At 40.1% G+C, this 26,560-nt stretch overlaps 1 protein-coding gene across 1 annotated transcript in view; it reads left to right on the plus strand.

Moving 5' to 3' along the window:
• The window catches only part of LOC128644011 (tapasin-related protein), a 173,972-nt gene extending 147,442 nt beyond the window's left edge, over nucleotides 1-26,530 (plus strand). Inside the window, exons 5-6 of the mRNA XM_053696777.1 lie at nucleotides 12,580-12,879; nucleotides 26,096-26,530. Of these exons, the coding sequence (XP_053552752.1) occupies nucleotides 12,580-12,879; nucleotides 26,096-26,199 (404 nt within the window). The 3' untranslated portion in view covers nucleotides 26,200-26,530. The remainder of the gene's footprint in view (nucleotides 1-12,579; nucleotides 12,880-26,095) is intronic.
• Nucleotides 26,531-26,560: the final 30 nt, after the last annotated feature.

Consider the following 26,560-nt stretch of genomic DNA (forward strand, 5'->3'; position numbering starts at 1 on the left):
TCCCTCCCCGTAGTATTTCTGCTTTATGTAGAATTGATATCTCTGTGACTCAATTTGTAAGTGTTTATTAAGGGCTTCTCTCTTTTCCTGAAGGTTTTCATTTAAGGCTCGGTCCTCAGGATGGAGTTTTAAGGCTAGATCAGCCTCCGAGACCTCCTGAGCTAGTGTAATATAGTTTTGAAGGGATTGTTTACGTTTATAAGCTTTGAGTTTGATAAACTCCCCTCTAATGTAGGCTTTATGAGCTTCCCAGACCGTCGCGGGACTAGTTACCGTGGAGTTGTTGAGAGTGAAATAAGTGTCTAAATGTTCTGCAAAGGATTCCTCCACCTTAGAGTCAGTGAGAAGTACATTGTCTAGTCGCCACGTAAACGGCTTGATAGGGGCCGAGGGCCAAGCTATTTTACACTCCACCATGGAATGGTCCGACCATACCATGTGTCTAATGTTAACATTTTTTATTAATGATAGAGCCATGTGATCCACCAAAATATAATCTAGCCTTGAATGGCTTCTCTGTGGGTTCGAGAAAAAAGTAAAGTCTCTGGTTTGTGGGTGAGTGTATCTCCAAGTATCATGAAGTGTCAACTTCTTAATATCTCTCCACATAGAGCTAAGTAGTTTCTGGTTGTGACGTGTAGCAGGATTAGAGCTATCTAAGTCCGGTACTAAAGGGGTATTTAAGTCACCCGCGACTATCAGGGGACCCTTAGCTAGGGCCATTATTTTGTTAGTGCATTTAGAAAAGAAACGGTCTTGTCCAGTATTAGGGCAATATAAATTTATAATGGTTACTGGCTTACCATACAACAAGCCCATGATGCCCAAATATCTACCCTCTTTGTCTCTGTCTAAAGATTGAAGCTTAAAAGGGATTGACCGATGTATCAATATACTGACACCGTTAATCTTCTTATGCGTGTTTGTACTATGAAAGTGTTGTGAGAATTGGGAGGACAAGAAGCCGGGTACTTTCCCGGTTTTAAAATGGGTCTCCTGTAGTAAAAGAATTTTCCCCCCCTCTCCTACAGAGGTCCCGGATAGCCAGGTTCCTTTTTTTAGGGCTATTAAAGCCTCTCACATTTTGAGTGAGAATGTGTACATGTTGAGTATCAAGCCCTGGTTTCATTATGGCGGGTTTCTAATTTTAGTTTTTCACGTGCATTTGGCAGTGGCATGTTAGACAAAAGGCGATTGCTATCATAAATGTTAATTCTTATTTTGTGATATACCCAATGGCGGTGTTGTTGTAGGCAGGCAAAACCCATTATAAAACAAAAACAAGTTGCACAACTGGTGCATGAATAAAAGACAAAAAAATGTATTTTTTTGGAAGGGAAAATACCAACCCCTATCAGGCAACAAAGTTTTATCTTAAACTCTATATATGTGGTTTAATTAGCATAGTGGAACATATGATAACTAAAGTTGTGCTGCATAGGCTATACTGTGGAACATATTAAAAGATACAATATAAACATAAGATGTAAAGAAACCTACAATACTCTACATCATTCTAAACATAGTTATTCAACAGTTAATACCGTGAGAAAGACAGTGATGTTCAAACATTTTTTCTCATACCTGTCTTCTTACGTTTTTGTCAAGACCCCTAGTCAGGGGGGGTGTCCGTCTCCAGAATCGGTAGTCAAACCCCATCCACCGCGGCCCCCCCTTCTTAAAATTCCGGGTAGGGCCAGGGCAGACGAGGTCCGCACAGCGGGGACAGGACCCCACCAGGTAATTCTCACTAATAATTAACTAATTATCACTAATTGTCTCAAGAGCCAGGAGATCACTTTCCCATTAAGGATGAACAGTCCGAGTTCTGCGTTTCTGGATTGACAGATTTTGCAGGTATCTTTTTCCACTCAGCTCTCTGAGGCAGTGGTGGTAGAAGATTGATTTTCCCCAATGTCTCTCTGTTTCCCTCTTCTTGTGGGGATGGTGGTGTGATATTCAGGTCTTTACAGACTCGCAGGATGTCCTCTGTGGAGTTGCAGATTAATCTTTTGCCTTTCCACAGTATCTGTAGATTAAACGGGTGACCCCATCTGTATGGAATGTTGCGTTGTCTCAGCTTGGCGGTGAAATATTTAAACTCCCTTCTTTTTTGCAAGGTTCTAGGTGTCAAGTCTTCATACAGCTGGACAGATTCAGCTCTGAATCTGAGAGGATATTTCTGACTTGCTTTTTTCATAATCTCCTCTTTAATCTGATAGCTAGTTACCTTAACAATAACATCTCTCGGAGGTTGGTCTCCCAGAGGCTTTGCCCGTAGAGCTCTGTGAAATCTGTCTAAGGCTATCGTGGCCTCGGGTTCAACTCCTAAGATGTGAGTGAGGAGTTCTTGCAGGTAATTCTCCAGTTCCGCCGGTGGTATGGACTCTGGTATTCCCCTTATCCTAATATTACCGCGGCGGCTGCGGTTTTCCAAATCGTCCAGCTTGTTCTCCATTTGCAGTATGGATTCCTCCTGTGCTGCAACCCTGGATCTAAGGAAGGTGATATTTGAGTTGGTGAGATCTGTGTTATCCTCCAACCTCTCCACTCTAAGGCCCATATCTGACAGGTCTTTTTTAATCTCTGAAATCTCCTCCCTTATACATTGTTTGACCTGGCAGATCAGAGTAGAAAAGTATTTTTTAGAGGGTAAAGAGTCCAATAGGGCCCTAGGAACAGAGATGGCAGAGTCTGGGCATTCCCCCTCTGACTCAGACGAAGCAGAAGATGCATCAGTTCTAGTGTCTCGCTGGGCAGCGATCTTTTTAGCTGATGTGTCTAGTTGTTTGAAAAAATTATTGACGGATGGATTTGCAGCACCTTGCTTTTTAGATGTTTTTTCTGGTTTATTACCTTTTTTAGGAGACATCCTGGCAAGTTATAACAGTGGATTGAAATAGTTATAGTAGGACTCCCAGCCCTCTAGTGCAGAAAGCAGAGCGAAATTGACAATATTAGTATGTTAAATTCCTTTGAGAAGCAAACTTTCTCAGCGTCTTTATTAAACGCTTGATGCAGTAAAACATATGTTCCTTGTGAATTAATCTATGCTGGCAGCATTTGTGTGTGCAACCGATATCTCCTGGCCTTAAATGTTTTATATTATTTTCGTCTGATCCCAGCTTAGGCCCAAAGTCCTGTATTCAGTTGCAGGCACCCGGTCTCATCCCCCACATGGTAGCGCAATGTGGGTCAAATATATTTAATAAGGCTTTCTGTTAGCCTAGGCTAAAGTGGAATGACCCTTTAAGAGGCAATTGGGGTATTGAAGAAAAAATTATTTGCGGCCATATCATTGCCATCAGTGGCATCATTTATAGTTAGTTTATGTATCTCTGGCCCTGGATGTGCCGTGATTTTAAGACCCAAAATGGCGACTGTGTGCAGTCACCACGTGGGCCCCATGTCCTGTGTGAGATCGCTTGCTCCCTATTTCACCTCTATCATGCGGATGCTCAAAGTCTCACCTTACTATGCCTTACAGATGTCCCCAACTTTGCAGGAGCTGACCCTCACTTGTCCAACCTGCGGCTGCAGGTCCCGAGTATTACTCACATGCGTGTCACAGATCTTGTGGGATATAGCTGTGCTGTTGTTACGAGTCTCTCATCCGATGTGACTGCAAGCTGGTACTGTAGTCCAGGGTGAAACAGAGCATGTTTGTAGGTAATTTGCTGTCGGGTAAACCTACATTATTAGCGTCTTTGCCCTATATGGAGACCGGAGCTCACAAATGTGCAGCCGTCTCCATTGAGCGCTGGCTCCGCCCCCCAGAATGCCTCTCTCTTTATCTGGTTTGCAGATAATTGTGAGAGATGAAATCTCCCCTTTGGAAATGAGGCTTTGAAATCCAGAAGATATCCCTGGGAAACAATCTCCAGAGCCCAGGGATCCTGGACGTCTCTTGCCCAAGCCTGGGCAAAGAGAGAAAGTCTGCCCCCAACTAGATCCGGTCCCGGATCGGGGGCTACTCCTTCATGCTGTCTTAGAGGCAGCAGCAGGTCTTTTAGTCCTGCTTTCCCTTGTTCCAAGCCTGGTTAGGTCTCCAGACTGGCTTGGACTGGGCAAAATTTCCATCTTGTTTTGCAGTAGAGGAAGTTGAAGCTGCGCCACTCTTGAAGTTTCGAAAGGAACGAAAATTAGTCTGTTTGGTCCTTAATTTGTTGGACCTATCCTGGGGAAGGGCGTGGCCTTTTCCTCCAGTAATATCAGAAATGATCTCCTTCAGTCCAGGCCCGAATAGGGTCTGCCCTTTGAAGGGGATGTTGAGAAGCTTAGACTTTGAAGTAACGTCAGCTGACCAGGATTTAAGCCATAGCGCCCTACGCGCCTGAATGGAAAAGCCTGAATTCTTAGCCGTTAGCTTTGTTAAATGAAAAAACGGCGTCAGAAATAAATGAATTGGCTAACTTAAGAGCTTCAAGCCTGTCTAGGATATCATCCAACGGGGTCTCCACCTGTAGAGCCTCTTCAAGAGACTCGAACCAGAAAGCCGCTGCAGCAGTGACAGGGGCAATGCATGCAAGAGGCTGGAGAATAAAACCTTGTTGTATAAAGATTTTCTTAAGGAAACCCTCTAATTTTTTATCCATTGGATCTAGGAAAGCACAACTGTCCTCGACGGGGATAGTTGTACATTTAGCTAGGGTAGAGACTGCTCCCTCCACCTTAGGGACCGTCTGCCACGAGTCCTGTGTAGCGGCATCTATGGGAAACATCTTTTTAAAAGCAGGAGGGGGAGAGAACGGTACACCTGGTCTATCCCATTCCTTCGTAATAATTTCTGAAAACCTCTTAAGGATTGGAAAAACATCAGTGTAAACAGGCACTGCAAAGTATTTGTCCATTTTACACAATTTCTCTGGGACTACAATGGTGTCACAGTCATCCAGAGTTGCTAAAACCTCCCTGAGCAACAAGCGGAGGTGTTCAAGCTTAAATTTAAATGCTGTCATTTCAGAGTCAGACTGAAGGAACGCCTTCTCTGAATCAGAAATGTCACCCACAGATAGAAGCTCTCCTGCTTCGGCTTCTGTACATTGTGAGGGTATATCAGACATAGCTACTAAAGCGTCAGAAAGCTCTGTATTTGTTCTAGCCCCAGAGCTGTCTCGCTTTCCTTGTAACCCTGGCAGTTTGGACAATACCTCTGTGAGGGTATGATTCATAACTGCCGCCATGTCTTGTAAGGTAAACGCATTGGACGCGCCAGATGTATTTGGCGTCACTTGCGTGGGAGATATAGGTTCTGACACATTGGGAGAGCTAGGTGGTTTAACCTCCCTTTTGTCAGTCTGAGAAACCTCTGGTGATAAATCTTTAAAACCCATAATATGGTCTTTATAACTTATAGAAAGGTCAGTGCATTTGGTACACATTCTAAGAGGGGGTTCCACAATGGCTTCTAAACATAATGAACAAGGAGTTTCCTCTATGTCAAACATGTTTAACAGACTAGTAATGAGACCAGCAAGCTTGGAAAACACTTTAATAAATGTAAAAAAGCAATTAAACAAAAACGGTACTGTGCCTTTAAGAGAAAAAAACTACCACATAAACTGCAAAACAGTGTTAAAAAGTAGTAAACTCTACGAAATTTTTACAGTGTGTATAAGGGACTAAAGCAGCATTGCACCCACTTGCAAATGGATGATTAACCCCTTAGGCCCCGAACTGGATTAGAAAAACGGTAAAACCGTTAAAAAACAGTCAAACACACTGCCACAGATCTGCTGTGGCTCCTACCTGCCCTTAAACACGATTTTTGCAGGAAAAAAAACCCTCTATAGTGGTCCTAGATGCCAGAGGACTCCTTTAGGGAAGCTGGATGTCTCGGTCTGAATATCAATTGCGCATAAAGTGTGCGAAAATAGGCCCCTCCTACCATGCACTCAATGTCAGAGGGCCTTAAAAAAGTACTCCTAGGAGTGATCTAACAAGCCATGTGGAAAACTAGGCCCCAAATAAAGATTTATCACCCTCAGAGAAAAAACGTTTTTTCTGTAAGTTATACAAACGTTTTTACACTAAGTAATATGAGAGTTAACATGAATATTACCCTTATCTTGTAAGCATGATCTCAGTCGTTGTTAAATCACTGTATCAGGCTTACCTTAAATATACCAGGCATTGTCAGCATTTTCTAGACCTTATCATCTCTCTAGAAAAAATATACTGAACATACCTCAAAGCAGGTGATCTGCAAACCATCCCCCCAACTGAAGTTTTCTTTCCATACTCTTCAGTTATGTGTGAGAACAGCAATGGACCTTAGTTACAAACCGCTAAGATCATCAAACCTCGAGGCAGATTCTTCTTCCAATTTCTGCCTGAGAGTAAAACAGTACAACGCCGGTACCGTTTAAAAATAACAAACTCTTGATTGAAGGTAAAAACTACACTAAGTCACCACATATCTCTTGATACTTCCTTTCTTGTCGAGAGTTGCAAGAGAATGACTGGGGGTGGCAGTTAGGGGAGGAGCTATATAGACAGCTCTGCTGTGGGTGTCCTCTTGCAACTTCCTGTTGGGAAGAATATCCCACAAGTAATGGATGAACCCGTGGACTGGATAGACCTTTACAAGAGAAAGTATGCTTTACACAGCTTATAAGGGTGATGTCACAGCACAACGGGAATCTAACAGGGGAAGAGGTGAAAGTAATCCTCCTCCCACAACCACGCCGGCAAGGACAGGACGCTTTACAGACGTGTTGTTGATGGAGGACATGCGGAGCTATTTAAGTCCTACGCATCGCCACAGCCCTTCGGGGTCCACCCTCATAGAACGACTCGACCGACAGGTAGCAGACTACCTCGCCTTAACTGCAGATATCGACACTCTGAGGAGCGATGAACCCCTTGACTACTGGGTGTGCAGGCTTGACCTGTGGCCTGAGCTATCCCAATTTGCGATAGAACTTCTGGCCTGCCCCTCTTCAAGTGTCCTGTCAGAAAGGACCTTCAGTGCAGCAGGAGGTATTGTCACTGAGAAGAGAAGTCGCCTAGGTCAAAAAAGTCTAGATTACCTCACCTTTACTAAGATGAATGAGGGATGGATCCCGAAGGGACTGACAGTGGGCGATACATTCAACTAAAAAAGGCCTGATGAGATGAGCTGCCTTGGGCTAAAAATGGTCCACACGCTGCTGTATTTTATCTCTGAATGCCGGATGACTTGCGTGACTTATCCGCCACCAACTAGGGTTCAAGCAGCAATGTTTTAGGGCACTTTCTGCCTGGGAAATTAACATCAATTTTTCTGGCCGCTGCTACAGCAGTGGCTGCAACAATACCTAATTTTTCAGGCATGTGTACATGCCTAATTTTTCTGGCCTCTGGTGCTGCACTGTGGCTTCAAAAACCAAACCAAAAAAAAGGCACATAACAGGGATTAAACTGATAGGAATAGTACTACTTAACACACCACTCATATTCAGGAAAGAGAGAGACAAAAATTACTCAGGTAATTTTTTTAAAGAAAAACAGACAAATCATAATCCTTGTTCATACCAAATGGTGATAATGAATTTAAAGTAAAAATCCAGAATGCCTCTCTTTGTTTAAGATGTTGTTCCCTATTACCCCCTCGTCTACCAGGGGGAATATGTTCCAGGACTTGAAACTTAAGTTTGCTTACTCCATGTTGGGCCTCTAAAAAATGAATGGCTACAGGGGACTTAAAATTCAGAATATTTACCCTGGTTCATAGTGAGGAGAGTGTTGCTTTTTTAGATACTTTGGTATTTAAGGATAATGATAGAATCAGGATAGATTTGTATAAAAAAAGATACTGACAGAAATGATCTGTTATTAGCAAATAGTGCACATCCTCAGTCTTTAAAGAATACCCTACCCAAGAGCCAATTTATGCGGGTTCGTCGCATTGTGTCAGAGGACAAATTAAGTGAAATAAGGCTTAGGGAGATGGGAAATCTCTTTTTAAACAGAGGATATGATGAAGAGCTAATCCAAAAGGAGATTGGCAGGACAATGGAGATGACAAAAGAGAGTTTGCTAAAATCGCATGTAAAAGTTAAAGGAAAGAATGGGGATAGACTTGTGTTTGTCTCTAAATTTAATGAACTGAGTATGCAAATTCAGAAAATAATCTGTAAACATTGGTATATTCTAGCAAATTGTAATTCGGACATACCAAAATTCCAGAAAACACCAATGCCAGCCTATATGAGAGGGGTTAATCTAAGGGATACCTTGGTTAAGGCAGACATTGGGAGTGCAAGAATTGATAGGCAGAAGTATATCACTAGTAAAAATTTGGGTTGTTACCCATGTCTTGGATGCTCCCATTGTAACTGTATAATAAAGGGGCCTATTTTTGTACTTCCACAGTCAGGTAAAAAATTCTGGATTAAAGATTTTTTTAACGTGTAATACTGATTATGCCATTTATCTCCTTAAATGCCCATGTGGGTTAATTTATATAGGAGAGACGACCCGTAGGCTCCGTGATAGGATCACTGAGCATAAGTCCAACATTAGGAGAAAGAATTTTAAGTCCCCTGTAGCCATTCATTGTTTAGAGGCCCAACATGGAGTAAGCCAACTTAAGTTTCAAGTCCTGGAACATATTCCCCCTGGTAGACGAGGGGGTAATAGGGAACAGCATCTTAAACAAAGAGAGGCATTCTGGATTTTTACTTTAAATTCATTATCACCATTTGGTATGAACAAGGATTATGATTTGTCTGTTTTTCTTTAAAAAAATTACCTGAGTAATTTTTGTCTCTCTCTTTCCTGAATGATTAGGTTTGTATATGGAAATAGATGTTCCTTAGACCCTGACAAATTCTGTGGTGTTATGAGAAAGAAAAAGAGAAAAAAAGAAAACAAGTGAAGAAACAAGGAAAAAGGAAATTGAAATTAACTTGTTTAAGTCTCCAAGCGTCATGTATTGTAAGTTTCGATAGGCAAGCCTTGATCTGTTTCAGAATTTTTGGGGTAATCGAGGAGCATCCTGTCGAGCAGTCTGATTCCGGGTAAAGAGCCAAATTAAAGTCTCCCCCTACAATAAGAAATCCTTTAGAAACTTCTAGTATTTTATTACCGGTGAAGTTAAAAAACTGCAATGAATTTGTATTCGGAGCATATAAATTTGCAATAGTTACCGTTTTGTTATATAGTTTTCCTGTCATAATCACTAATCTTCCCTCCTTATCTTTAAAGATACTGGAAATATTGAATGGGATTTTATCCCTAATCAATATGCCCACCCCATTATGCTTAGTAGTGTGAGATGCTAAATATACCTGTCCAAATTTTCTAAGGGACTGTAGGGGTTCCCGCCCCCTTCTAAAGTGGGTTTCTTGCAACAATACGACATCACTCTTGAGCCTTTTGTAATCCCTTATAGCCATAGCCCGTTTTTGTGGGATGTTGAGACCCCTGACATTATGTGAGAGTATTTTAATGGACATTGGTCATTAAAGGTAGGATTGTATAATCAAAAGGATCAGTCAGACCCTGTTTATAAACAAACTTACTATGGGGGTCCCAGTATACTGCGTGGGTTTTTGTGTCTATTGTAGAGCTTGTAGATGTGGAAAGGGCTAAAAGGGAATATAGAACTAGGGCAATGTAACCTATTAGTGGCCATTCATCTAACTGAGCATAGAGGCCAAAATTTTAATGTAGTCTGAACAAGTGCAACCCATCAGTAGTCTAAGATTTACCGACCTATCACTAATAAAACTGTTTTAGATTGTTATGAGCTTAAATCTTGCAAAAAGAGTAACAATGAAAGCAAACAATAAATGCTTATAACCAGTATAACAACAGGTGGTATGTGAGAATAACCTATTGTACACCATTCTTGGGGGGTGGAACGGATCAGGTAGCTATCTAGAACAATCTTAAGCTATTATAGAACGATTAAGGTGTATCATGGACACTATACTAAACGTTCTTATACACTTAAATGATAAGATAACATAGAACAATAAAAGTTATAACAATAAATCGGTGTGAAAACAATAAAGAGGAGCAGTATAAACTAAAACAAAAACCAGAGTCTATTTTCATTACAGTACAGTAAATTAATACAGGTAATATCGCTCAATACTGAACCATTGTCTTCGCCCTGCAAAGGGGGCCCAGGAAGACTGTCCATCAGCAAAAGAGGAGTAAAGTCCTCCTGAAAAGGTAATGCGGCCCTTGAGTCTCAAGCCGTAATTAGTGGAGAGCACAGTCCCAAAAATTTCCAGATAAACGAGATGAAGAGACTTCTAGGATGAAGTAGCAGCCAATGAGGGAGCCAGTCCAGTCCTTCTTTTTTTTGCTTGAACTCTGTTCCAGTTGGGTCGCTGTTCTCTAGGGCTGCCTCTGTCTGTATCCATCTGTGGCAATGGAATATCTATAATCTTTTCCGGGGGAGGCTCAAACGTTAAGTTCAACTTCTTGGCTAGGGTGTCCAAATCTGAAAAGTTCTTGTAGACTATTTGGATGCCATCATGGGTAACGATAAGGCTAAAGGGGAATCCCCATCTGTACCTTATATTATTTTCCTGAAGAGTTTTAGTTATAAATCTAATCTCTCTCCTCCTTTGTATTGTTTGAGGGCATAAGTCCTGGAAGACTTGGAGGTTGTGGTTCTGGAATGAAATTGACTGTCTGGATCTAGCTGCCCGCCAAATCTCCTCCTTTGTAGTGAATTTGAGCAATTTTAGGATGACATCCCTCGGGGGGGCCGGGGGTTTAGCAAATGGCCTCAGGGCTCTATGGACTCTCTCTATATCATCATCCTGAACAGGAGGAGCTCCTGGGATTATATACCAAAACAAATCCTTGACATAAGTTTTAAGTTGATCCTGTGAAATCTCTTCGGGGATACCCCTAATTCTTAAATTGTTCCGCCTCCCGCGGATATCCAGATCTTCTATCTTATCTTGCATGTTTTGGATCATGGAATCCTGTATAGATATCTGCTGCGAATTAGTACTGACCATGTTATTAAGGTGATCTTGACCTTCCTCTAAATACTCCATTCTGGATCCCAGATCATTTAGATCTTTCTTCAGTTCCCGGATTTCATCCTTAATAAAAGATTTCAGTGATTCAATGTCTGTTTTAGAAGGGAGGCCTGCTATTTGAGTTTGCAATGATATCAAAGGGTCTTGGGTGACATTAGGCACAGTGTTGTTAGGCTTAGTTGGAGATGCCTCCTGTGATTGCATTATGTTTAACTCTGTGTGGTCAGTAGAATGAAAAAGAGAGGAGACCAATGGGGCAAGAGACAGGGATTTTTGCTGTTTATCTTTGTTAGACCCCTTTCTGGCAGCCATAATCTTTCACTTACAAAAGCAAATGCAGAGAAGCAGGATATTACAGTTATAGGATAAATCAGGCAAGATATCTATCAAAGCCGTTTGATATATAAAATATTTTTTGTCTAAATGAGTCTTATGTTCAGCTATATTAGTTGTACATTATTTATGGACAGTGGTTGTGGCATCCAATAAATGTGGTATAGACTCTTTTCTAAATGAGAGGCCCCCCTGGGATGATTGGAACTTTATGAACAGCTCCTTTTTAATATGCCCCTCTAGAGCAAACTGCTCTTTATTTTGCACATAAACGGAACGCCATGTGGCTTCCGACACTTACTTAACAAGCAGGATAAAATTTACCTCTTACATGTGACCCTCGTAGGAGCCAAGGGTAGTATCGGATTGAGCCGCAAGCTAGTCAGGAACCTCTGTCTTTAGCTGCGTATGTGCCTCAGGTGTATCTGGCTGCCAGAAAATTGTGGCCAATATGGCGTCTGTCTCCCTCAGGCCTCCGCCACAGAAAGGTCCCTCCGTGTTGTCTAGGGACTGCTCCAACTGCTGATGCTCTCAAATGCAACACTCCGTTAATGCAGGATGCTTCTGCAAGCAATGTTTGTTACTGCCTGTCCATTTCAACACCCCTTATTGTGTCCTGGAAGCACCGACAGCTCCGGAGCTATGTCAAAGTGCGTCCATGCCCCAGCACAGCTTAGCTCCGCCCCCCGCAATATCCCTTCTAACTTTTTAATGCAATTTCTTTAAGAAATATTTTTTTAGCAGACAGTGTTATAAGTGTAACTGTTCTTTTTTAATGTATTTTTTAGGTGTTTTGCACAACTTTTTATTCAAGCATAATAATAATAACTAGTATTTATATAGCACCTTTCTCCCAGTGGGACTCTAAGCACTTTTATAGCGCAAATCCGCAGCTGAATAGTAATAGTTATTATTATCCAATGTAATGGTACTCATTTTATCGACCTCGGAAGGATGAAGGACTGAGTCAGGCCTGCCAGGTTTTGAACCTGTGACCTTGGTCAAACAGTAGCCCTCTGAGGGTAAATAGGCCTCAACTTGGTCTGGGGACCCATCCCACAGAAGAACATCTGGAGCCTTGCTCCTGCGGAGGCAACGATAACACTAGTTTCCAGTAAGGTGGGAGGGGTTTTAAGGGCTCTTGGAATTTCTACCAAGTTACTTGGCAGATGATTTAAATTTATGTTTGGCATCAATTTATGTTTATGTTTGGCATCATGAAGCTGGTTACATATCTAATATATTTTATCTTTAGAACCACCACAGGTAACAATGGTTCTGAGCAAAGGTCTGGACCTCACACTGATTTGCCGTACAGACAGATATTACCCATTGGATGTAGAGGTCAGCTGGCTTCTAGGGCAGACTCCTGTCACTCACACTCACCCTGTGACTTCCAGCCATCGTAGGAACAGTGATGGAACCTACAACTTGAGCACTCATCTGAAAGTCACAACACCCACGAGCGGTGCTCCCCCTGACATATACACATGTACAGTGTCACACATATCTGTACCTGATCCAATAACAGCCACAACTGTCATCCATCCTGCAGGTAAAGCAATTCAAACACAGAAGTGCATAGTGATACATTATTTCATTTTTTTAATTAAATATGCATAGGCACTATGTGTGCTAGTTACTGTAGGTATTGACCCTTACAAATCAAGTGAGGATCAAAGCACATACATTAAGCACTGGGATAAAAAAAACCTTTGTATACATAAGGCCTTACCCCTGGCAGTGTTCAGATGTAGTTTTAAATCATTCTGGGTGTTATAACATGCAGCATATATCCAGCATAGGATGTAGTGTTCATATTTAGATGCCAAATAGCCTACTAACCAACTTACAACTACACCTCCATACTTCACTTAGGATGCCAAATAGTCTGCTAACCAACTCACAACTACAACTCCATACTCCTCTTAGGATGCAAAATAGCCTACTAACAACTCAAAACTACACCTTCATACTCCTCTTAGGGTGCCAAATAGCCTACTAACTAACTAACAACACCACCTCAATACTTCTCTTAGGATACCAAATAGCCTACTAACCAACTCAAAACTACACCTCCTTACTCCTCTTACAGGTGCCAAATAGCCTACTAACCAACTCACAGATACACCTCCATACTCCTCATCGGATGCCAAAAAACCTGCTAACCAATTCACAGCTACACCTAAATACTCCTCTTAGGGTGCCAAATAGTCTATTAATCAACTTAAAACTACACCTCCATACTTCTCTTAGGGTGCCTAATTGCCTGTTAACCAAGTTACAGATACTCCTCCATACTCCTCATCGGATGCCAAATAACCTGCTAAAAAAATCACAGCTACACCTACATAATCCTCTTAGGGTGCAAATAGCCTACTAATCAACTCACAGCTACACCCCCATACTCCTCTTAGGGTGCCAAATAGCCTACTAACCAACTTACAACTACACCTCCATACTCCTCTTAGGGTGCCAAATAGCACAATAACCAACTCACAACTACACCTCCATACTCCTCTTAGGTTGCCAAATAGCCTACTAACCAACTCACAACTACACTTTTATACTCCTCTTAGGGTGCCAAATAGCATACTAACCAACTCACAGCTACACCTCAATACTCCTCTTAGGGTGCCAAATAGACTACTAACCAACTTACAACTACACCTCCATACTCCTCTTAGGGTGCCAAATAGTTTACCAACCAACTCACAACTACACCTCCGTACTCCTCTTAGGTTGCCAAATAGCCTACTAACCAACACACAATTACACCTCCATACACCTCTTAGGGTGCCAAATAGCCTACTAACCAACTCACAACTACAACTCCAAACTCCTCTTAGGATGCCAAATAGCCTACTAACCAACTCACAACTACACCTTTATACTCCTCTTAGGGTGCCAAATAGCCTACTAACCAACTTACAACTACACCTCCATACTCCTCTTAGGGTGTCAAATAGTCTACTAACCAACTCACAACTACACCTCCGTACTCGTCTTAGGGTGCCAAATAGTACACTAACCAACTCACAACTACAACTACAAACTCCTCTTAGGATGCCAAATAGCCTACTAACCAACTCACAACTACACCTTCATACTGCTCTTAGTGTGCCAAATAGCCTACTAACCAACTCACAACTACACCTCTATACTCCTCTTAGGGTGCCAAATAGGCTACTAACCAACTCACAACTACAAATTCATAATCCTCTAAGAGTGCCAAATAACCTACTAACCAACTCACAACTACACCTTCATACTCCTCTTAGAGTGCCAAATAACCTACTAAGCAACTCTAAACTACAACTCGATACTCCTCTTAGAGTGCCAAATAATCTACTAACCAACTCACAAATACACCTCGATATTCCTCTCAGTATGCCAAATAGCCTACTAACCAACTCACAACTACACCTCTATACTCCTCTTAGGGTGCCAAATATCCTACTAACCAACTCACAACTACACTTCCATATTCCTCTTAGGGTGCCAAATAGCCTACTAACCAACTCACAACTACACCTCCATACTCCTCTTAGGGTGCCAAATAGCCTACTAACCAACTAACAACTACACCTCCATACACCTCTTAGGTTGCCAAATAGCCTACTAACCAACTCACAACTACACCTCCATATTCCTCTTAGGGTGCCAAATAGCCTACTAACCAACTCACAACTACACCTCCATACTCCTCTTAGGGTGCCAAATAGCCTACTAACCAACTAACAACTACACCTCCATACACCACTTAGGGTGCCAAATAGCCTACTAACCAACTCACAACTAGACCTCCATACTCCTCTTAGGATACCAAATAGCCTAATAACCAACTCACAACTACACCTCCATACTCCTCTTAGGATGCCAAATAGCTTACTAACAACTCACAACTACACCTCCATACTCGTCTTAGGATACCAAATAGCATACTAACCAACTCAAAACTACAACTTCATACTCCTCTTAGGGTGCCAAATAGTCTATTAACCAACTCACAACTACACCTTCATACTCCTCTTAGGGTGCCAAATAGCTTATTAACCAACTCACAAATGCAACTCCATACAACTCTTAGAATGCCAAATAGCCTACTAACCAACTTACAAATACACCTCCATACTTCTCTTAGGTTGCCAAATAGCTTGCTAACCAACTCAAAACTACACCTCCATACTCCTCTTAGAATGCCAAATAGCCTACTAACCAACTCATAACAACACCTCCATACTCTTCATAGGGGGCCAAATAGCATACTAACTAACTCACAACTACACCTCTATACTCCTCTTAGGGTGCCAACTAGCCTACTAACCAACTCACAACTACACCTCCATACTCTTCTTAGGGTGCCAAATAGCCTACTAACCAACTCACAACTACACCTCCTTACTCCTTTTTAGGGCACCAAATAGCCTACTAACCAACTCACAACTACAAATTCATAATCCTCTAAGAGTGCCAAATAACCTACTAACCAACTCAAAACTACACCTTCATACTCCTCTTAGGGTGCCAAATAGCCTACTAAACAACTCACAACTACACCTTTATACTCCTCTTAGGGTGTCAAATAACCTACTAAGCAACTCTAAACTACAACTCGATACTCCTCTTAGAGTGCCAAATAATCTACTAACCAACTCACAAATACACCTCGATATTCCTCTCAGGATGCCAAATAGCCTACTAACCAACTCACAACTACACCTCCATACTCCTCTTAGGGTGCCAAATATCCTACTAACCAACTCACAACTAGACTTCCATATTCCTCTTAGGGTGCCAAATAGCCTACTAACCAACTCAAAACTACACCTCCATACTCCTCTTAGGGTGCCAAATAGCCTATTAACCAACTAACAACTACACCTCCATACACCACTTAGGGTGCCAAATAGCCTACTAACCAACTCACAACTAGACCTCCATACTCCTCTTAGGATACCAAATAGCCTAATAACCAACTCACAACTACAACTCCATACTCCTCTTAGGATGCCAAATAGCTTACTAACAACTCACAACTACACCTCCATACTCGTCTTAGGATACCAAATAGCATACTAAACAACTAAAAACTACAACTTCATACTCCTCTTAGGGTGCCAAATAGCCTATTAACCAACTCACAACTACACCTTCATACTCCTCTTAGGGTGCCAAATAGCTTATTAACCATCTCACAAATGCAACTCCATACAACTCTTAGAATGCTAAATAGCCTACTAACCAACTCACGACTACACCTCCAAACAAGGGTGCCAAATAGTCTACTAATCAACTTACAAATACACCTCCATACTTCTCTTAGGTTGCCAAATAGCTTGCTAACCAACTCAAAACTACACCTCCATACTCCTCTTAGGGTGCCAAATAGCCTACTAACCAACTCATAACAACACCTCCATACTCTTCATAGGGGGCCAAATAGCATACTAACTAACTCACAACTACACCTCTATACTCCTCTTAGGGTGCCAAATAGCATACTAACTAACTCACAACTACATATCCATACTCCTCTTAGGATGCCAACTAGCCTACTAACCAACTCATAACTACACCTCCATACTCTTCTTAGGGTGCCAAATAGCCTACTAACCAACTCACAACTACGCCTCCTTACCCCTTTTTAGGGCACCAAATAGCCTACTAACCAACTCACAACTACACCTCCATACTCCTCTTAGGGTGCCAAACAGCCTACTAACCAACTCACAACTACACCTCCATATTCCTCTTAGGGTGCCAAATAGCCTACTAACCAACTCACAACTACACCTTCATACTCCTCTTAGGATGCCAAATAATCAACTAAACAACTCACAACTACACCTCCATACTCCTTTTAGGGTGCCAAATAGACTGCTAACCAACTCACAAATACAACTCCATACTAATCTTAGGCCTAGATTTAGAGTTTGGCGTTAGCCGTGAAAACCAGCGTTAGAGGCTCCTAACGCTGGTTTTGGCCGCCCGCTGGTATTTGGAGTCAGTGATTAAAGGGTCTAACGCTCACTTTGCAGCCGCGACTTTTCCATACCGCAGATCCCCCTACGCCATTTGCGTAGCCTATCTTTTCAATGGGATCTTTCTAACGCCGGTATTTAGAGTCGTTTCTGCAGTGAGCGTTAGAGCTCTAACGACAAAATTCCAGCCGCCTGAAAATAGCAGGAGTTAAGAGCTTTCTGGCTAACGCCGGTTTATAAAGCTCTTAACTACTGTACCCTAAAGTACACTAACACCCATAAACTACCTATGTACCCCTAAACCGAGCTCCCCCCACATCGCCGCCACTCGATTAAAAATTTTAACCCCTAATCTGCCGACCGCCACCTACGTTATACTTATGTACCCCTAATCTGCTGCCCCTAACACCGCCGACCCCTGTATTACATTTATTAACCCCTAATCTGCCGCCCCCGCTATCGCTGACCCCTGCATTACACTTTTAACCCCTAATCTGCCGCTCCGTAAACCGCCGCAACCTACGTTATCCCTATGTACCCCTAATCTGCTGCCCTAACATCGCCGACCCCTATGTTATATTTATTAACCCCTAATCTGCCCCCCACAACGTCGCCGACACCTACCTACACTTATTAACCCCTAATCTGCCGAGCGGACCTGAGCGCTACTATAATAAAGTTATTAACCCCTAATCCGCCTCACTAACCCTATCATAAATGGTATTAACCCCTAATCTGCCCTCCCTAACATCGCCGACACCTACCTTCAATTATTAACCCCTAATCTTCCGATCGGAGCTCACCGCTATTCTAATAAATGTATTAACCCCTAAAGCTAAGTCTAACCCTAACACTAACACCCCCCTAACTTAAATATAATTTACATATAACGAAATAAATTAACTCTTATTAAATAAATTAATCCTATTTAAAGCTAAATACTTACCTGTAAAATAAATCCTAATATAGCTACAATATAAATTATAATTATATTATAGCTATTTTAGGATTAATATTTATTTTACAGGCAACTTGGTATTTATTTTAACTAGGTACAATAGCTATTAAATATTTAAGAACTATTTAATAGTTACCTAGTTAAAATAATTACAAATTTACCTGTAAAATAAATCCTAACCTAAGATATAATTAAACCTAACACTACCCTATCAATAAAATAATTAAATAAACTACCTACAATTACCTACAATTAACCTAACACTACACTATCAATAAATTCAATAAACACAATTGCTACAAATAAATACAATTAAATAAACTAGCTAAAGTACAAAAAATAAAAAAGAACTAAGTTACAGAAAATAAAAAAATATTTACAAACATAAGAAAAATATTACAACAATTTTAAACTAATTACACCTACTCTAAGCCCCCTAATAAAATAACAAAGACCCCCAAAATAAAAAATTCCCTACCCTATTCTAAATTAAAAAAGTTACAAGCTCTTTTACCTTACCAGCCCTGAACAGGGCCCTTTGCGGGGCATGCCCCAAGAAGTTCAGCTCTTTTGCCTGTAAAAAAAAACATACAATCCCCCCCCCCAACATTACAACCCACCACCCACATACCCCTAATCTAACCCAAACCCCCCTTAAATAAACCTAACACTAATCCCCTGAAGATCTTCCTACCTTGTCTTCACCATCCCGGTATCACCGATCGGTCCTGGCTCCGATATCTTCATCCAACCCAAGCGGGGGCTAGACATCCACTGAAGAAGTCCAGAAGAGGGTCCAAAGTCTTCCTCCTATCCGGCAAGAAGAGGACATCCGGACCGGCAAACATCGTCTCCAAGCGGCATCTTCGATCTTCTTCCATCCGGTGCGGAGCGGGTCCATCTTGAAGCAGGCGACGCGGATCCATCCTCTTCTTCCGATGTCTCCCGACGAATGACGGTTCCTTTAAGGGACGTCATCCAAGATGGCGTCCCTCGAATTCCGATTGGCTGATAGGATTCTATCAGCCAATCGGAATTAAGGTAGGAATTTTCTGATTGGCTGATGGAATCAGCCAATCAGAATCTAGTTCAATCCGATTGGCCGATCCAATCAGCCAATCAGATTGAGCTCGCATTCTATTGGCTGATCGGAACAGCCAATAGAATGCGAGCTCAATCTGATTGGCTGATTGGATCAGCCAATCGGATTGAACTAGATTCTGATTGGCTGATTCCATCAGCCAATCAGAAAATTCCTACCTTAATTCCGATTGGCTGATAGAATCCTATCAGCCAATCGGAATTCGAGGGACGCCATCTTGGATGACGTCCCTTAAAGGAACCATCATTCGTCGGGAGACATCGGAAGAAGAGGATGGATCCGCGTCGCCTGCTTCAAGATGGACCCGCTCCGCACCGGATGGAAGAAGATCGAAGATGCCGCTTGGAGAAGATGTTTGCCGGTCTGGATGTCCTCTTCTTGCCGGATAGGAGGAAGACTTTGGACCCTCTTCTGGACTTCTTCAGTGGATGTCTAGCCCCCGCTTGGGTTGGATGAAGATATCGGAGCCAGGACCGATCGGTGATACCTGGATGGTGAAGACAAGGTAGGAAGATCTTCAGGGGATTAGTGTTAGGTTTATTTAAGGGGGGTTTGGGTTAGATTAGGGGTATGTGGGTGGTGGGTTGTAATGTTGGGGGGGGGGGATTGTATGTTTTTTTTTACAGGCAAAAGAGCTGAACTTCTTGGGGCATGCCCCGCAAAGGGCCCTGTTCAGGGCTGGTAAGGTAAAAGAGCTTGTAACTTTTTTAATTTAGAATAGGGTAGGGAATTTTTTATTTTGGGGGGCTTTGTTATTTTATTAGGGGGCTTAGAGTAGGTGTAATTAGTTTAAAATTGTTGTAATATTTTTCTTATGTTTGTAAATATTTTTTTATTTTCTGTAACTTAGTTCTTTTTTATTTTTTGTACTTTAGCTAGTTTATTTAATTGTATTTATTTGTAGCAATTGTGTTTATTGAATTTATTGATAGTGTAGTGTTAGGTTAATTGTAGGTAATTGTAGGTAGTTTATTTAATTATTTTATTGATAGGGTAGTGTTAGGTTTAATTATATCTTAGGTTAGGATTTATTTTACAGGTAAATTTGTAATTATTTTAACTAGGTAACTATTAAATAGTTCTTAAATATTTAATAGCTATTGTACCTAGTTAAAATAAATACCAAGTTGCCTGTAAAATAAATATTAATCCTAAAATAGCTATAATATAATTATAATTTATATTGTAGCTATATTAGGATTTATTTTACAGGTAAGTATTTAGCTTTAAATAGGATTAATTTATTTAATAAGAGTTAATTTATTTCGTTATATGTAAATTATATTTAAGTTAGGGGGGTGTTAGTGTTAGGGTTAGACTTAGCTTTAGGGGTTAATACATTTATTAGAATAGCGGTGAGCTCCGATCGGAAGATTAGGGGTTAATAATTGAAGGTAGGTGTCGGCGATGTTAGGGAGGGCAGATTAGGGGTTAATACCATTTATGATAGGGTTAGTGAGGCGGATTAGGGGTTAATAACTTTATTATAGTAGCGCTCAGGTCCGCTCGGCAGATTAGGGGTTAATAAGTGTAGGTAGGTGTCGGCGACGTTGTGGGGGGCAGATTAGGGGTTAATAAATATAACATAGGGGTCGGCGATGTTAGGGCAGCAGATTAGGGGTACATAGGGATAACGTAGGTTGCGGCGGTTTACGGAGCGGCAGATTAGGGGTTAAAAGTGTAATGCAGGGGTCAGCGATAGCGGGGGCGGCAGATTAGGGGTTAATAAATGTAATACAGGGGTCGGCGGTGTTAGGGGCAGCAGATTAGGGGTACATAAGTATAACGTAGGTGGCGGTCGGCAGATTAGGGGTTAAAATTTTTAATCGAGTGGCGGCGATGTGGGGGGAGCTCGGTTTAGGGGTACATAGGTAGTTTATGGGTGTTAGTGTACTTTAGGGTACAGTAGTTAAGAGCTTTATAAACCGGCGTTAGCCAGAAAGCTCTTAACTCCTGCTATTTTCAGGCGGCAGGAATTTTGTCGTTAGAGCTCTAACGCTCACTGCAGAAACGACTCTAAATACCGGCGTTAGAAAGATCCCATTGAAAAGATAGGCTACGCAAATGGCGTAGGGGGATCTGCGGTATGGAAAAGTCGCGGCTGCAAAGTGAGCGTTAGACCCTTTAATCACTGACTCCAAATACCAGCGGGCGGCCAAAACCAGCGTTAGGAGCCTCTAACGCTGGTTTTGACAGCTACCGCCGAACTCTAAATCTAGGCCTAAGAGGGTGCCAAATAGCAACTAACAACTCATAACTACACCTCCATACTCCTCTTAGGATGCCAAATAGTCAACTAAACAACTCACAGCTATACCTCCACACTCTTTTTAGGGTGCCAAATAGTCTGCTAACTAACTCACAACTACAACTCCATACTAATCTTAGGGTGCCAAATAGTATACTACACACACACTGATGTAATGCTTTGATAGATAACACTGTTATACACACACTGATACAATGCTGTGATACATAATACTGTTATACACACACTGATACATTGCTGTTATACATAATACTGTTATACACACACTGATACATTGCTGTTATACATAATACTGTTATACACACACTGATACATTGCTGTGATACATAATACTGTTATACACACACTGATACATTGCTGTTATACATAATACTGTTATACACACACTGATACATTGCTGTTATACATAATACTGTTATACACACACTGATACATTGCTGTTATACATAATACTGTTATACACACACTGATACATTGCTGTTATACATAATACTGTTATACACACACTGATACAATGCTGTTATACATAATACTGTTATACACACACTGATACAATGCTGTGATACATAATACTGTTATACACACACTGATACATTGCTGTGATACATAATACTGTTATACACACACTGATACAATGCTGTGATACATAATACTGTTATACACACACTGATACAATGCTGTGATACATAATACTGTTATACACACACTGATACATTGCTGTGATACATAATACTGTTATACACACACTGATACATTGCTGTTATACATAATACTGTTATACACACACTGATACATTGCTGTTATACATAATACTGTTATACACACACTGATACAATGCTGTTATACATAATACTGTTATACACACACTGATACAATGCTGTGATACATAATACTGTTATACACACACTGATACATTGCTGTGATACATAATACTGTTATACACACACTGATACAATGCTGTGATACATAATACTGTTATACACACACTGATACAATGCTGTGATACATAATACTGTTATACACACACTGATACATTGCTGTGATACATAATACTGTTATACACACACTGATACATTGCTGTTATACATAATACTGTTATACACACACTGATACATTGCTGTTATACATAATACTGTTATACACACACTGATACAATGCTGTGATACATAATACTGTTATACACACACTGATACAATGCTGTGATACATAATACTGTTATACACACACTGATACAATGCTGTGATACATAATACTGTTATACACGCACTGATACAATGCTGTGATACATAATACTGTTATACACACACTGATACATTGCTGTTATACATAATACTGTTATACACACACTGATACATTGCTGTTATACATAATACTGTTATACACACACTGATACATTGCTGTTATACATAATACTGTTATACACACACTGATACATTGCTGTTATACATAATACTGTTATACACACACTGATACATTGCTGTTATACATAATACTGTTATACACACACTGATACAATGAAGTGATACATAATACTGTTATACACACACTGATACATTGCTGTTATACATAATACTGTTATACACACACTGATACATTGCTGTGATACATAATACTGTTATACACACACTGATACATTGCTGTGATACATAATACTGTTATACACACACTGATACAATGAAGTGATACATAATACTGTTATACACACACTGATACATTGCTGTTATACATAATACTGTTATACACACACTGATACATTGCTGTGATACATAATACTGTTATACACACACTGATACAATGCTGTGATACATAATACTGTTATACACACACTGATACAATGAAGTGATACATAATACTGTTATACACACACTGATACAATGAAGTGATGCATAATACTGTTATACACACACTGATACAATGAAGTGATACATAATACTGTTATACACACACTGATACATTGCTGTTATACATAATACTGTTATACACACACTGATACATTGCTGTGATACATAATACTGTTATACACACACTGATACAATGCTGTTATACATAATACTGTTATACACACACTGATACAATGCTGTGATACATAATACTGTTATACACACACTGATACATTGCTGTTATACATAATACTGTTATACACACACTGATACATTGCTGTGATACATAATACTGTTATACACACACTGATACATTGCTGTTATACATAATACTGTTATACACACACTGATACAATGCTGTGATACATAATACTGTTATACACACACTGATACATTGCTGTTATACATAATACTGTTATACACACACTGATACATTGCTGTGATACATAATACTGTTATACACACACTGATACAATGAAGTGATACATAATACTGTTATACACACACTGATACAATGCTGTTATACATAATACTGTTATACACACACTGATACAATGCTGTGATACATAATACTGTTATACACACACTGATACAATGCTGTGATACATAATACTGTTATACACACACTGATACAATGAAGTGATACATAATACTGTTATACACACACTGATACAATGAAGTGATACATAATACTGTTATACACACACTGATACAATGCTGTTATACATAATACTGTTATACACACACTGATACAATGAAGTGATACATAATACTGTTATACACACACTGATACAATGCTGTTATACATAATACTGTTATACACACACTGATACATTGCTGTGATACATAATACTGTTATACACACACTGATACAATGAAGTGATACATAATACTGTTATACACACACTGATACATTGCTGTTATACATAATACTGTTATACACACACTGATACAATGCTGTGATACATAATACTGTTATACACACACTGATACATTGCTGTGATACATAATACTGTTATACACACACTGATACAATGCTGTTATACATAATACTGTTATACACACACTGATACAATGCTGTTATACATAATACTGTTATACACACACTGATACAATGAAGTGATACATAATACTGTTATACACACACTGATACAATGCTGTTATACATAATACTGTTATACACACACTGATACAATGAAGTGATACATAATACTGTTATACACACACTGATACAATGCTGTTATACATAATACTGTTATACACACACTGATACAATGCTGTGATACATAATACTGTTATACACACACTGATACAATGCTGTTATACATAATACTGTTATACACACACTGATACAATGAAGTGATACATAATACTGTTATACACACACTGATACAATGCTGTTATACATAATACTGTTATACACACACTGATACAATGCTGTGATACATAATACTGTTATACACACACTGATACATTGCTGTTATACATAATACTGTTATACACACACTGATACAATGCTGTTATACATAATACTGTTATACACACACTGATACATTGCTGTGATACATAATACTGTTATACACACACTGATACAATGAAGTGATACATAATACTGTTATACACACACTGATACAATGAAGTGATACATAATACTGTTATACACACACTGATACAATGCTGTTATACATAATACTGTTATACACACACTGATACATTGCTGTGATACATAATACTGTTATACACACACTGATACAATGCTGTGATACATAATAATGTTATACACACACTGATACAATGCTGTGATACATAATACTGTTATACACACACTGATACAATGAAGTGATACATAATACTGTTATACACACACTGATACAATGAAGTGATACATAATACTGTTATACACACACTGATACAATGCTGTTATACATAATACTGTTATACACACACTGATACATTGCTGTGATACATAATACTGTTATACACACACTGATACATTGCTGTTATACATAATACTGTTATACACACACTGATACATTGCTGTTATACATAATACTGTTATACACACACTGATACATAATACTGTTATACACACACTGATACATTGCTGTTATACATAATACTGTTATACACACACTGATACATTGCTGTTATACATAATACTGTTATACACACACTGATACATTGCTGTGATACATAATACTGTTATACACACACTGATACAATGCTGTGATACATAATACTGTTATACACACACTGATACAATGCTGTGATACATAATAATGTTATACACACACTGATACAATGCTGTGATACATAATACTGTTATACACACACTGATACATTGCTGTGATACATAATACTGTTATACACACACTGATACAATGCTGTGATACATAATAATGTTATACACACACTGATACAATGCTGTGATACATAATACTGTTATACACACACTGATACAATGCTGTGATACATAACTGTTACACACTGATACAATGAAGTGATACACACATTGATCCACCACATTGACACAATCCTCTTGCACATGTCACGTGACTGTGGTTTCTTTACTTTCCAGATGAAGAGAATTTGAACACACCTGGGGCAGTTGGACTTGTCATCTCCACTCTCATCCTTCTCTTCACACTATTGGCTGTCTTCATGTTCAAATTAGACAGATAACAGAAACATGAGAAAAGGAAACATGCAGAGTGAGGTGTAGAACTGTACAACACAGGTGGGGGTGAGGTATAGAACTGTACAATACAGGTGGGGGTGAGGTATAGAACTGTACAATACAGGTGGGGTGAGGTGTAGAACTGTACAACACAGGTGGGGTGAGGTATAGAACTGTACAATACAGGTGGGGATGAGTTGTACAACTGTACAATACAGGTGGGGGTGAGGTCAGGTATAGAACTGTACAATACAGGTGGGGGTGAGGTATAGAACTGTACAATACAGGTGGGGGTGAGGTATAGAACTGTACAATACAGGTGGGGGTGAGGTATAGAACTGTACAATACAGGTGGGGGTGAGTGTA

Source organism: Bombina bombina, unplaced genomic scaffold (assembly GCF_027579735.1).
Source record: "Bombina bombina isolate aBomBom1 unplaced genomic scaffold, aBomBom1.pri scaffold_791, whole genome shotgun sequence".
Taxonomy (NCBI): domain Eukaryota; kingdom Metazoa; phylum Chordata; class Amphibia; order Anura; family Bombinatoridae; genus Bombina; species Bombina bombina.